Source organism: Acartia tonsa, chromosome 1 (assembly GCF_053477335.1).
Source record: "Acartia tonsa isolate MP-2025a chromosome 1, ASM5347733v1, whole genome shotgun sequence".
NCBI classification, from domain to species: Eukaryota; Metazoa; Arthropoda; class Copepoda; order Calanoida; family Acartiidae; genus Acartia; species Acartia tonsa.
In genome coordinates this window covers 4,865,843-4,880,854 of record NC_137260.1, presented here as the reverse complement: position 1 = coordinate 4,880,854, position 15,012 = coordinate 4,865,843, and the positions used below count along the sequence as shown (strand labels likewise).

At 30.7% G+C, this 15,012-nt stretch overlaps 1 protein-coding gene across 1 annotated transcript in view; it reads right to left on the bottom strand.

Annotated features, from left to right (window-relative positions):
* The window catches only part of LOC145321586 (uncharacterized), a 41,380-nt gene that overhangs the window by 23,633 nt on the left and 2,735 nt on the right, over window positions 1-15,012 (bottom strand). The window contains exons 4-14 of the mRNA XM_080163059.1: window positions 12,980-13,084; window positions 11,795-11,870; window positions 10,712-10,809; window positions 10,114-10,211; window positions 9,219-9,333; window positions 8,230-8,307; window positions 6,444-6,590; window positions 6,061-6,134; window positions 3,740-3,835; window positions 2,900-2,991; window positions 606-691 (exon numbers count right to left, since the gene is read on the bottom strand). Of these exons, the coding sequence (XP_080019185.1) occupies window positions 606-691; window positions 2,900-2,991; window positions 3,740-3,835; window positions 6,061-6,134; window positions 6,444-6,590; window positions 8,230-8,307; window positions 9,219-9,333; window positions 10,114-10,211; window positions 10,712-10,809; window positions 11,795-11,870; window positions 12,980-13,084 (1,065 nt within the window). The remainder of the gene's footprint in view (window positions 1-605; window positions 692-2,899; window positions 2,992-3,739; window positions 3,836-6,060; window positions 6,135-6,443; window positions 6,591-8,229; window positions 8,308-9,218; window positions 9,334-10,113; window positions 10,212-10,711; window positions 10,810-11,794; window positions 11,871-12,979; window positions 13,085-15,012) is intronic.

Below are 15,012 nucleotides of genomic sequence, written 5' to 3'. Positions count from 1 at the left end.
CAACATGTATAAAATGGTCGTACGGACATTTTGGTGATGATTATAGAGTTGCTACACTTTCTAAATCGTACCTAACTATTAAAGGAATCACCATGCAAAATTTGAAATCGATAGGACAATTCTAACATGCCAAAATTAACAAAAAAAGCTATCTGTTACGGACGTACGTACGGACGGACCGACCCTAATTATAGAAAAGCTTCGCTTTTAATAAGTGTATTTAAATTGAGAGTAAAGCTTTTCTTCTCCTCCTTGGCTCAAGTTCCCCATTAGAACACTAGGGGCGTATCCACTAGCTTTGAAATGAAGAAAACATGAAAATTAATTTAAAAAGTTAAGGTAAAGAAAAAGTATACTAGTATAGTTATTTCTCGCATCGTATTATAAACAGCTTTCCGCGGATATAGAATTTACAATTATAAGCTTAAAACCAGTATTTTTAGCCCCGAGGTGCCGAAGGTACGGGCTAAAAAATCTGGTTTTAATCTTATGATTGTACATTTCTATATTCGTAGAAAGCTGGATATAATACGATGCTAGACATAGTTTTTTCGTATGGTTGAGAACCGGTTCTTATTAAAGATTTTAAAATTTTCTAAACACGCCTGAGCATTCAGTAGGTTGACCGAACTTATGGAGCGGTCAAGCAGGTTCAGCACCAGGTTGATGTTGTGTCGGTCTTGGTTTATCACTAGATAGATAGATAGATAGATAGATAGATAGATAGATAGATAGATAGATAGATAGATAGATAGATAGATAGATAGATAGATAGATAGATAGATAGATAGATAGATAGATAGATAGATAGATAGATAGATAGATAGATAGATAGATAGATAGATAGATAGATAGATAGATAGATAGATAGATAGATAGATAGATAGATAGATAGATAGATAGATAGATAGATAGATAGATAGATAGATAGATAGATAGATAGATAGATAGATAGATAGATAGATAGATAGATAGATAGATAGATAGATAGATAGATAGATAGATAGATAGATAGATAGAGGTACGACAACATCAACAACGACCACAGTTTCGACAAGGTCTACAGCCACCAAATCCTATTGAATAAAAGTTCTTATTATTATTATTCTTATTAGATAGATAGATAGATAGATAGATAGATAGATATATAGATAGATAGATAGATAGATAGATAGATAGATAGATAGATAGATAGATAGATAGATAGATAGATAGATAGATAGATAGATAGATAGATAGATAGATAGATAGATAGATAGATAGATAGATAGATAGATAGATAGATAGATAGATAGATAGATAGATAGATAGATAGATAGATAGATAGATAGATAGATAGATAGATAGATAGATAGATAGATAGATAGATAGATAGATAGATAGATAGATAGATAGATAGATAGATAGATAGATAGATAGATAGATAGATAGATAGATAGATAGATAGATAGATAGATAGATAGATAGATAGATAGATAGATAGATAGATAGATAGATAGATAGATAGATAGATAGATAGATAGATAGATAGATAGATAGATAGATAGATAGATAGATAGATAGATAGATAGATAGATAGATAGATAGATAGATAGATAGATAGATAGATAGATAGATAGATAGATAGATAGATAGATAGATAGATAGATAGATAGATAGATAGATAGATAGATAGATAGATAGATAGATAGATAGATAGATAGATAGATAGATAGATAGATAGATAGATAGATAGATAGATAGATAGATAGATAGATAGATTGATAGATAGATAGATAGATAGATAGATAGATAGATAGATAGATAGATAGATAGATAGATAGATAGATAGATAGATAGATAGATAGATAGATAGATAGATAGATAGATAGATAGATAGATAGATAGATAGATAGATAGATAGATAGATAGATAGATAGATAGATAGATAGATAGATAGATAGATAGATAGATAGATAGATAGATAGATAGATAGATAGATAGATAGATAGATAGATAGATAGATAGATAGATAGATAGATAGATAGATAGATAGATAGATAGATAGATAGATAGATAGATAGATAGATAGATAGATAGATAGATAGATAGATAGATAGATAGATAGATAGATAGATAGATAGATAGATAGATAGATAGATAGATAGATAGATAGATAGATAGATAGATAGATAGATAGATAGATAGATAGATAGATAGATAGATAGATAGATAGATAGATAGATAAATAGATAGATAGATAGATAGATAGATAGATAGATAGATAGATTCACATATATGACATTTAAAATTTTCAAGTAAAAATTAATCTGCTGCAAATTCACATGATGTAATAAAAAAGTATCATCATGATTTACAACCTTTAAATTTTTTGACGTCATATTGCGATGTTTTTTTTACACTTTTTATGTAAATCCTTTTAAAGCAGTCTGGCCATTTTCAAACCCTCCCCCTTCCTTGATATCAATTATGTTTTTTACCCCGTATCAAGTTATAAACAAAACCTAACCTAATGAAATAAATAGGTGCCTTATTACTTGGATCTGACAACAGATTTTTATGTTTTCCAATAAAGTGAAAGCAAGCTAAATTTACTACATTTTTTTCATAATAAGCCCCTCGTATATTCTACAGCAATTGCAGGGGTCATAAGCGGTGTCAACTAAGCACTTAGGAAAATGTAATAAAATGTCGTAAAGTTTCTGACGTCAGTAGTTATTTGCTTTTCCCTGTAAAGAAACCTAAAGGATGTAAAATAGTAATTCTTGCAATCAGTGGATCGATTAAATACAGATTCTACAATAAACGAAATATGATGTAAATATTTTTCTCTTCCAAACAGCAAGCTACACCATAGATAAAAAAGAACAATAAACAATAATACAGAAAAAAACTGTACCTAAGTAATGAAGAACATTTTTTCCATATTGGTTTTGAATGGAAAGATCAAAAAGGGATCTCTCATTTGCCGCCTTGCTTCCTAACAGACGCCTAAATAGAAAATTTGTTATCAAGCAAGAATGAAATTTACCATAAAAACCCAGCTTTACAACAAATCTGAAAGACTAGGAAACATTAAAAACATTTTAAAACTTTGATATACACAAAAGATATAATTGGAGGCCTGGTCCGTTAAGGTTGGTGTGGGTGTGGGGGGGGGGGGGAGGGTTGTGGAAGACAACCCCCAAATTTTAGTTCTTAAAAGAAAAAGTTTCGACAACCTTGTACGATTCTGGCGCCATATAGTAAAGCTATAGCTACATTTAAGGAAAACGATATCAGTTCAGCGGTTAGCGCTCACTCTTTGTACAGACACACACATAGACATACACAAATCCTGTTACATTATTATAATTACTAGCGGCTACGCCCCTAGAGGCCTCTAGTGTCACTTTAAATGTTTTTGTTTGTTAAAGTTAATTTTTTATGTACGATACCACCTTATTTGACGTTGAAGTCTCCCAGATTTTAAGAAAATTTTCAATTTTTTTGTCATTTCTTTTGGGAGGGTGGTAGTACCCTCCCCCAAAATAGTTAAAAACCTTCCCAGGACATATGAGAATCTACCCTGTTAAGGAGAACCCGATCGGTTCAGCGGTTAGCGCTAACTTTCTGTACAGACACATACATAGACACACACAGATCCTGTTACTTTATTATAAGTATATGCTTTGTTTATAACATTGTACCTACTAGTTCAAGGAATCCATGATCCAGAAATCTTTAATATTTTGTTTACCTTAATGTGTCTCTGCTATTTCTAATGGCACATTGAAGTAACGGAGTATTTCCTTTCAAATCTTGTAAATTTACCAATCCCGATGTTAGGTCTTTTCTGAAAAAAAAACAAGGATGACAACACGCTCTGAAACGCTAGGACAAATGAATATTGTGATTAATAAGGCTAAGTTTATTATTAAAATTTTTACTATTAAATATGTACACTATTTCTAATATAAGTAGGGCCATATTTTGTTAACGTGATGCTAATGGTCAATTAGGCCTGTAATGGTACAGTGCAATAAAACGAGGCGAGCAGTTATTGCACAGTAAATAAATTACAATTACAATTACAACATTACCACTTGAGTAGAGTGTCAGAACTGAATAATCAGAATATAAATGAATTGTGAGTAAATTTGTTGAAAAACTTCTTGATACAGGATAATGTTTATGGGGTTCAGGACATACTTACACTTTTAGGACTTGATTATAGAGTTGCTTTGCTTATAATATTGTACTTTGTTGTCCCAGGAATCAATATACCAAAACTCAGGTTAATCGGATTATTAGATCACATAAAAATTTGTTGTTTTAAATGTAAAAAAATCAACATGTTTAAATTGGACGTACAGACATTCTGCAAATTATTATAGAGTTGCTACGCTAAAGAAATCACCATGCAAAGTTTGAAATCGATAGGACAATTCTAACCTGCCTAAATTAACGAAAAAAGCTAACCGTTACGGACTGACGGACAGACAGACTGAAGGACGGATTGACGGACGGACCAGCCTTAATTATAGAAAAGCTTCGCTTTAAAAAAGGTTTGCTTCATAAAAACATTAATTTCTTTTTAATCTTGAAGTCTATAGTGACATTCATAATTGATCCCATAATTTTTGAAAATTAATCTTGGTTCGAAAGATATAAATTATTTTATTCGTATGGCTTTATATGAAATCAGATTTTATAGCAGAATCTAGTACAGACATACAATTTAGCTAGAATTCTATCTCATAATTGAAAGAAAACCTAGAAATGAAGCAAATATATGAAAATTTTATGATGAATAAATAGTATATACATTTTTTATATATTTTTTGTGGCTAACATAAAAATCATGAATACTCTCAAATATCAATGATTTGTTTAACATTCATCATTTCTAGAAAAAAAGTGGTGCTTTTACACTGCTAAACCTCCAATTTGAAATAAATTGAACATATCGAGTGGGGTATTTATTTCAATGGCTAATCCCTGTGGGGGGCCTTAACTCTGCAGGGCTACCAATTAACCACTACAAGATAATAAAACTTATTAACAAACATCAATACAGACAAACTACCTATTATAATAAACCGAGACTGCATAAAGTGCCACCAAAAAATGTCGCCATACAATAAAATTGACCAATATGAGAGGCCAGTATACAACACTGTAGTTGACCAATGATAAAATTAATACTGGGCTTTGATTGGTCAATTTTATAGTTTGACGTCATTTTTTTGGAGGCACTTTACGCTGTCTTTAATAAACCTACTGGTCCTGTTGTTGGTTTAAGTTATGTTCTGGTAGCAAAAAAATGCGGACATTTTTAAAATTGAAATTGCGCGGCTTGTGTTAATAATAGAAAAATGTTACGCATACCGTTAGAACCGCTAAGAAGTCTTTTTTTGGAAATATAAGAACGATTCCTCTGCTACGTATAGCTACGCGTTAAAATGTCCCTACTGATGTAAAACTTGACTTGCGAGTAAATTTTAAAATATAACTAAAAATTAGTGAAGATTTTTGCAAAACGAGATGCCTACATTTTTAATTTCAAATTGCGCGGCTTGTGTTAATAGTAGAAAAATTTTACGCATACCGTTAGAACCGCTATTAACTGTATTATTTTGAAATATAAGAACGATTCCTGTGCTACAAAATGTCCCAAAATTTACTCGCAAATCAAGTTTTAAGTCAGTTGGGACATTTTAACACGTAGCTCCTAAACTAAACATAGCACAGGAATTGTTTTTATATTTTCTAAAAACAGACTTCTTAGCGGTTCTAACGGTATGCGAGTATTTTTCTTAACACAAGCCGCGCAATTTCAATTTAAAAAATGTCCGCATTTTTTTGGCACACCCTTTAAGAGGTTAGCCACAAAACACATTTTCTAATTAGAATATGAGTACTAGACGACCAATAGATTCAAATATATATTTTGTGTTTATAAATTAACTAATGAAATATTTTTAAAATATCAAATTTTAAGCAATTATGTTTTGAAATCCTTAAATAAACCATACATGCATAATAGACAACCAAACAAACTCTAAGATTTTATATTACCTTTTTAATAAACATTTTGGATGTACTAGGGGACAATATTGGAATAGCAGATGAGGAATTGTGTCTTTTGTTGCCTAGAAATAGATAATTAATATTAATACAAGGATGACAACATCCATAAAAGCGAAGCACTGAAACGGTAGGACAAACGGACATTAACATTTGTATAGTGTCAGAATTTGGTTCAGAAGATATTGAAATCTTAAGCTACAGATAACAAAATCTTATTACTTCATATACTAGGATACAAATAATCTCAAAGATTTATAATTCTTTAATATTATTCGCTGCCTTAAAAAGTTTTTAAAATATCGATTGGTTTGTACATATCAGCCTTGTCCAAAAATTTCCATCAATAATTTTAATCAAATAAAAACATCTACCTTGATAATATCGGACTGTAGATAGATAGATTTCTTGGCCACCCTGTGTTGGAAATACTCCTCTACAATTGCCGTTTGTCCGTTAATTATGGCGAATGACAAAGGTGTCAAGCCAGCGGTTGTGGACAGTGGCAACAGCTTACGACCCTGAAAGCAATGGATGTATTATTACTTGGATCTTACACAAGATTTTCATGTACTCTAAAAAAAGTGTTAAAAGGGTTAATTAATGACAATTCGATATTAAAGAGGCCTATGACATAAAAGTGCTTTTATACAAAATATACTGTTAAATGGATATTATGACAAGTGATAAATTATCGTCAATTTAGCTTGCTAACAGGGATCTCGTTAATTGGTCAGTTCGTTCATCCAGTAGAAGGGGATGTGATAGGGTAAGGGAGGGTTGGCGGTGATCGTTGTTTTAGCCCGCTGAAGAACTTGAAAATCTGATGTAAGATCCAAGTAATAATGTATCCCTGAAAGTATATTGGGTTAATTAATAACAGTTTTATATTAGAATAACATTTGATATATGTGGCTATTATGACAGGGAAAAATTGTCATAAATTTAGTTTGTTATTTACGTTGTTATTTATTGGTTAGTTCGTTTATCCTGTAGGAGGGGAGGAGTTGGGGTAAAGGGGGGGGGGGGGGGGATCGTTGCTTTAGCCCACTAGAAGAACATGAAATTCTGGTGTAAGATCCAAGTAATGATAAATGCATTGTACTTGTGGTTATTTAATGACATTTTGAGTTTATGATAGCATTTGATATAAGAACGCCTTTATACAAAATATCCTGTTAAGCTATCCACTTTAATTTTAAAATAGTCGTAGTTTCTCGTTTGATTGTTTATTACTTTAGGTTAGGTTAGGTTACTTTTGGTTCTAGGTAGCCCCGTAGGCTCAGGTCACTGCAATTATAAGCCCTGCAGCTCCCCGTTATGATTAGACATATGATAAAACTATTAAATATGAAGGTTTTGTTTTTTTCTCTATTTCTTATTAGTCTTTTACAATCATGGAACACCTAGTTTATAAATAACTTTGTCCGTTTGTCCATCAATGTCAGGTGGGATTAATCTAAATAGGAAATTTACTCTGTAATTAGTATAACTGTATGTCTAATTATTTTTTATTTACCTTCATATGATAACAGAATGTTCTAAAAAGGTTTAGATTCCCTAATTATATTTATACTAGCGGCTTCGCCCCTAGCCTCTAGGGGCTTTGCCCCAAGAGGTAATTGAGAAAAAAAAATTAAGTACTTCTGGTGCTGCCAGTAGTTTTATGACAGAAATAACTTCCCAAAAAACAAAAAAATGGGGGGATTTTTTTCCAATCCCTTCACCCCCCAAAAAAATCGTTCTACTTTGTATTATAGATTTACCTTCATATCATTACAGAATGTTCTAAAAAGGTTTAGATTCCATTATATTTATATTTACCTCCATATCATTACAAAATGTTATAAAAAGGTTTAGATTCCATAATTATATTTATATTTACCTTCATATGATAACAGAATGTTCTAAAAAGGTTTAGATTCCATAATTATATTTATATTTACCTTCATATCATTACAGAATGTTCTAAAAAGGTTTAGATTCCCTAATTATATTTATATTTACCTTCATATCATTACAGAATGTTCTAAAAAGGTTTAGATTCCCTAATTATATTTATATTTACCTTCATATCATTACAGAATGCTCTAAAAAGGTTTAGATTCCCTAATTATATTCTTAAAAAGGTTTAAATTCCCTAATTATATTTATATTTACCTTCATATCATTACAGAATGTTCTAAAAAGGTTTAGATTCCCTGTCCAGGCGGCAACATGTAACAGTGTTAGTCCATCCTAAATATATGAAATCCTTATATAAAAGTAACATGATGTATAGTGTCTATTTGTCTGTGAACACCGAAAAATCATGCTAAACACAGAACCGATATGGTCTCCTTTACAATGTAGTTTCTCAAGGACCCTAAAGGGTCTATAATTATTTGGGGGGGGGGGGGGGTGGGTACCACTACCATCACAAGAAAATTGCCCCAAGAAAAAACGACCCCTCAAAAAAATTTCTATTCAAAAAAAATAAAATGTGCTCTTAGAGACCACTGGAGGCGTAGCCACTAGTTCTTATATAAAGTAACAGAATGTCTGTGTGTATGCCTTTAGCTTAAGATCTAACCAACTGCTGTAACGATACGGTTTCCTTTACATTGAAGCTTTTTACAGGTCCAGTGGAGGATTTTTTAGACACGTTCTTTTTAAAAAAAATTAAAGTGGAGAGTGTGCTTCCCCCCTCCCCCCCATACTCAGTGCCACTAGAGGTTTACCTTCAAGTAACAATATATCAATGTTGTATTTTTAGTTCATTTACTCCGTTATAGATTTCATGTTTTCTTTTTATAGCAAATTGTTATAAATAATTAATTTATTTCTGATACTATTTCTGATTCAATACTAGTTTCTAACCAGTTAAAACTGAAAAAAAAAGTTTTTTTTTAAATTCTAAAGATAGAAAACCAAACAATTGAATTGCATGTTGTTTTTTGTTTCATTCAAGTTTAAATATAAGTTTAATAGGATTTTTAGTAGCAAAGATACTTTTTAATAATAATAATATAAGTAAAATTGTAATTTTGTTTATTGATTTAACTTTAACTTTTAGCAGTCCCTCCTCTTACCACCTTCGAAGTAAAACATATCTTTTTGCACACAGACATGCCACTGCTTTAGCATTTTAACAAACATGGAAATATTACCTTCCCCCTCCAATCAATATGTTCATCCCAGAGTATTAAACAATCATCTTTCAAGCTTGCTTGCAGCAACTCTGTCCATTCTCCAGGAAATTCAGGACGATATTTTCTTCGGGGGCTACAAAATAATTAGAAATTTAAGTTTTATTAATTAATTATAAAGATATAAAAACATTTGTCATAAATACATTTGTCATAAAGGTACGTTTGTCATAAATTATGGTACCCAAAGTTTTGTACTGTTACCCAAAGTTTTATACTGGTACCCATGACAAATATTTTCATGACAAATGTAACTTTATGACAAATGGTTTTATGATAAATGTAATTTATGGCAAACGTACCTTTATGATAAATGTAATTTATTGCAAACGTACCTTTATGACAAAAGTATTTTATGACAAATGTACCTTTATGACAAATGTCCCTTTATGACAAATGTACCTTTATGACAAAAGTACCTTTATGATAAATGTACCTTTATGACAAATGTATTTATGACAAGTGTACCTTTTATGACAAGTGTATCTTTATGACAAATGTATTTATGACAAATATATTTATGACAAGTGTATTACTGAGCCAAAATGATGTATATGAATAGATTGCTATATAGTATGTTAGATCTACAAATGATATGATAAATGAATAGTTAGATGGATGGAAAGACATACATATAGATAGATAGTTACCTAGCTTTAATATCAGCTGTAGAATAATGTCTGTACTCTCTGGCAACATCGTCAGCTGTTCTTTTAGTTAGATAGATATACATACAGATAGATAGATAGTTACCTAGCTATAATATCAGCTGTAGAATAATGCCTGTACTCCCTGGCAACATAATCAGCTGTGCTGTTAGATAGATAGATAGACATCCAGATAGATAGATAGTTACCTAGCTATAATATCAGCTGTAGAATAATGTCTGTACTCTCTAGCAACATCCTCAGCTGTTCTCCCTTCAGAATCCTCTAAAGTAGGATCTGCTCCAGACTAAAAAATGTGTCAGATAATGCAATTTTTACCCCGTCTTGCTATTTATGTAATAGGCTTCATTGTAAAAATTAAAAAAAAACTTTTTTGGCTCCAGATGGATAGAAATTCAATATAATACATTATGAATAACTATCGGCTTGCCATAAAAATGGCATAAATCTCTAAAAAGGTTTTAATCTAAAAAAAAGAATAGCCTAAATACATTCGGGGACCTATGTGAAGCTTCACTTAAATTGAAATCTCAATTGGTTGAGTAGTTATCAAAATTTGTGGCTACAGACAAAAAAAACCTTACTTTCCGCTGATGTAATAATGTTTAATTATAAGATTAAAACCAGTTTCTATTATCCCCGAGATGATTGTACATTATAATATTTGTGGAAATTTGGCTGTAGTACGATGCTATGCATGTTTTTTTTTCAGTATGGCTTAGAACCGGTTCTAATACAGCGGATATTTAGCGGTATCGAAACCATACTGGAAATAAATATTTTTACCTGTAGTAAAATATTAGCAATCTTAGATTTGCCCAGCATAGCAGCTATGAATAGGGGAGACCATTCATCCCCCTCTCTCTGCACATTAGGGTTCGCACCTAAACAGCATGCGGCTGACAAAGTAGAGAAAATATAATATAGTGGTGAAGGGATAGGTAACTGGAGTATAATGTTAGTTAATAAATAAGGAGGGGGGGGCGTAATGCCATCTGAACTTAAACAATGAGCAAAATGGTCTAAATGTTGAGCTAGATTTTTGAAAATTGGTACATTAGCCTAGTCCTACTAGGTACTACATCTAAATGAAAAAAAAATAAAATTATATTTTTTGACTAATTGATGTGGAATGACGGGAAGTTAATTATATCCAGTTCTGAAAATAAAATTCGACAACCCCTTACAAACAGACAAACAGACAGTAATACTTATAGAGTATCTTAGAGCTACTAAAAATCAATTTCTTTATAATTTTATTTATATAATACATGATGTAAAATTAAAATTCGTATGAATCCCATCTTACACTATGCGGGTAGAAATAGAATCAAATTCAAGAAAAAGCTAATATTAGAATTCAGTTGGATTCTTCATACAAATAGGTAATGCAAATTTGTTAGACTTATTATGCAATTACGATTATTACTTAGGAATAAGACAATGGCTAATAAATTGATGTGCATCAACAATAACGAATCACAAAATAACCCACCCCTTCTGTAGATTACAATTAGAGGTTGAAACATTTAGACACTGAACTAAATGAACCAACCATTCAAAATTAAATAAAAGTGTTTACGGTTGTTAAGCCACCAATAAGAAAACGTTATTATAAGACTTTGGGAACTGGTGTAATATAGCTTGAAAAGTTTAAAGTTTTTCGTATTTAAATATCTAAATAAAATAAAATTCAGGCGTAAGGTATAGCCAACAAGTGAAATAAATCTAAAATAAAATTTGGGGGGAAGATAAATATGTTGTTAATTTTAATATGTGTTGCTCCTCAACGACAACTGAAAATCACGTTAAAGTTTCGTGATTTTTTTATCGAATTAATTTGGTTGTTGGTAACAAATTATATAATACCTCCTCTTAGAAGAATTGGCACCAATTTCTCCCCAATGTAATGGCTAACTGCATAGAATAACGGAGTCTGTCCTATCTGAAAACAAAATCATCAGAACAAATATTTAAATAAAATGGAGTATACAGGTACATTTAAAAGCAAAGCTTTTCTATAATTATAGTCGGTCATTCCGTAGTCGGTTCGTAGGTCTGTAACGGTTAGCTCTTTTCGATGATTTAAACTTGATAGAATTGTCCTATGCATCCTATATATAACAGAAAGCGTATCAACTATATAATTGTTATCAGAAAGTCCGGACGTCCATTTAAAACATGTACTTTTACTGCGTCCTGTATTTATGCAATTTTGTTTAGTTTTACAAATTAATGTTCTGCTTATTAAATTCAGACACTATACAGGAGTTTAAATTTTAGAGCTTTGCTTTATGGGTGTTGTCATCCTTGTTAAATAATTCCTTCATTGAAAAAATAGGTATTCTTTATAGTTTGATCTTTAATTTATAGCCATTAAAAATCCTATTAATATGGAATTTTATTTAAAACTAAGTTTGTTTGTATGTAACAAAAAATTAATCTCCAAAACAGCTTTTGAACTTGGCGATTTTAGCTTTGCAATAAATAGACCAATTATAGTGAATGTTAAAAGGTTGCAAAAAAAAGATGATAAGAGTAATACAATAGAAGAGGAAGAGTTTAAACAACTGTATGTCTCAACCAACCCGTGGACCCTAAACGGTGCCGGCTTTCAATTGGGTCTTAAATATCAGCCAATAGCTTATATAGCTTAAATATTAACAAAGTCAAGCCTCTACAAAAGAGCAGATAGCAATTTGCCAGCAGAGGAAAAAGGTCCACAACACTAGATCCAGGTAGTTGCCTGGGTTATACATCTATGTATATTGATAAGTTTATTTAAGGATGCCCCTTTCATAATATCAAGTTTCAAATGTATTTATTAACCTAACCATTCTATTATACATTGTTTAGGTAATTTCTTTTAAAGCTAATGTTACATCATAAAAAATATAAATAAATATTGATATAATTGTAAATAAATATCATCTTTTTACCATAATTGATATTAGTGTAAAAAGAACATATAGAAAATATTCTCTTCCTTAACTATCACCCCGTTTGTTAAATACAATTATTGGACGAAAAGTTTTGAACCAACCAATCAAGTACCTGATCTTTATCCGAGTGTGGATGGCCAAGTTCGATGACCACCCTGACTATTTCAGCCACCGCGGATTCTTCAAATCCCTTGCCAACCATCTTTGTGGCACATGCCTAAAAATAAAACACGTTGCAAGTTCTGTAGCATTTTATATTTTGAGGTTTAAAGTGCTAATAATTTAGTTCTAGTTTTATTGCTAAACACATAGCACAAAAATAAAGCAATTGCAAGCGCCACTACGAAGATTATTTTTTATAGTTTTATACTTAATTTTAAAATAACCATGTAATTTTTTTTAAAAAAAGGTAAGAACAATGTAGAAGATCAAGATTAAAGAAATCAATGATATCATAACATCAGTACAAACAGTTTATTATTATATTATACAAACGTAAAGAGCTACCTAGCGTCGTAAAATTATACTAAAAATAAACTTATAACAGAGTACCAGCAAATTACACCATTGTCAAATTAAGTTAAATGTAGTTTTGACAAATTGTTTTTTTTAATTTCAATTACTTAAATGATTTTCACATTAGATAATAGTTTAATCAAAACGATGACTTTAACTTTCAGATATTGTTTTTTTTCTTCAAAATTAATACTATTGTTAGTTATATTTGTTGTGTGTAGATTTATAAAAAAACAACTTTTTAACAAATTCACATTGTATGACTTATTAATATTTCAGAGGGATAGAAATATGAAAAGCACTTTAAGTTAAAACTGTATGTGGAGCACTGTAACCCTACCCAGGGACGTCCAGGCTTTTGCTTTTGAGGGGGGTAAAATGAGGGGTTTTTAAAGGTTTGAGGGGAAGGGGGGGTAATCAAATTTTTTTGAAATTTTTATTTGGGGGGTAAACGACCCGTTACCCCACCCTTGGACGTCTATGACAAGTTATTTGGAATAAATAAGGAGAAGTTCTCCTAACCTTTTCTAAACCCAACTTAAAATGAGCATCAAACAATAAAACCCTGTCCCGATTTTGTATCTTTGTCTTTGAAATCAGCCAAAAGCGTCGAAAATATAACAGTCGAGTCCCTACAACAGAACAAAAAGCAGACGAAAAGGGTCTCCGTCACTTCGAGCAGGGAGGTGTTTGGACTATTTATCTATACTTATGCAATAAGGGAAAATGCAAAATGGAACTTTTCTCCTATAATTTATTTACTAGACAAAAACTAAAATATGGAAATTTTAGTTTTCATTCTTTTTTTATGAAAGTACATGTACGTTAATATTTAATAATATTATTTTCCTAATTTCTTTTGTATCTTTAGCAAAATATTTAACATGAAACATTTTTGTCTAAAATTAATGATAAAATATTTGTTAGTAGCGCAGCTACTATATTTCCGTGGACTGTTGGTATATCTGTAAATTACAAAACGGCAAATTTTTTAGCCCTATTCAGGGGGAGGGGTGAATTCCCTCATAATTGATGTGGACATCAAACAAACGTTATTAAAAGCGAATTTTTTAATGCTTATTTACTAAGTATATTTGCGATAACTTTTATTTAATAGATTCTTCCAATTTTTAACATTTACAAAACAGCCTGCTTTATTGCTTCAAGATCCATGTCAGATCTATATAGGAAATACATGTCTATAAATGAGCTCAAGTTTTCCAAGGAATAAATGTTTAAAACTCATAGTGCTCCAAAAATCCTCATTAAACTCTCATTGACCAAAGCGATAAGACCTTTATTCTATTTGTTTATAAAATGAATAAAGTTTTTAAATCCATGTCGATATTTGAATTACATTGAAGTATTTAATCTTGAATAAATAAACAAAAAATATACGTTCATAATATAGAAAATCTAAGAAAACTCTGTTTTAAAAGAATTCGATTGTGGCGACACTTCCGTAGTGTTCAAATATTAAAACTAAAATTTTAATCATATTAACCCTTTGGTGATGGTAATGTAAATAAAAATATAATTGAAGAAATCTTTTTTAAATCATTGAAAATATTAAATATTTACTTCTTTCTTTTAGATAGTAATGGCGAGGGAGGAAAATTGAAATAGATA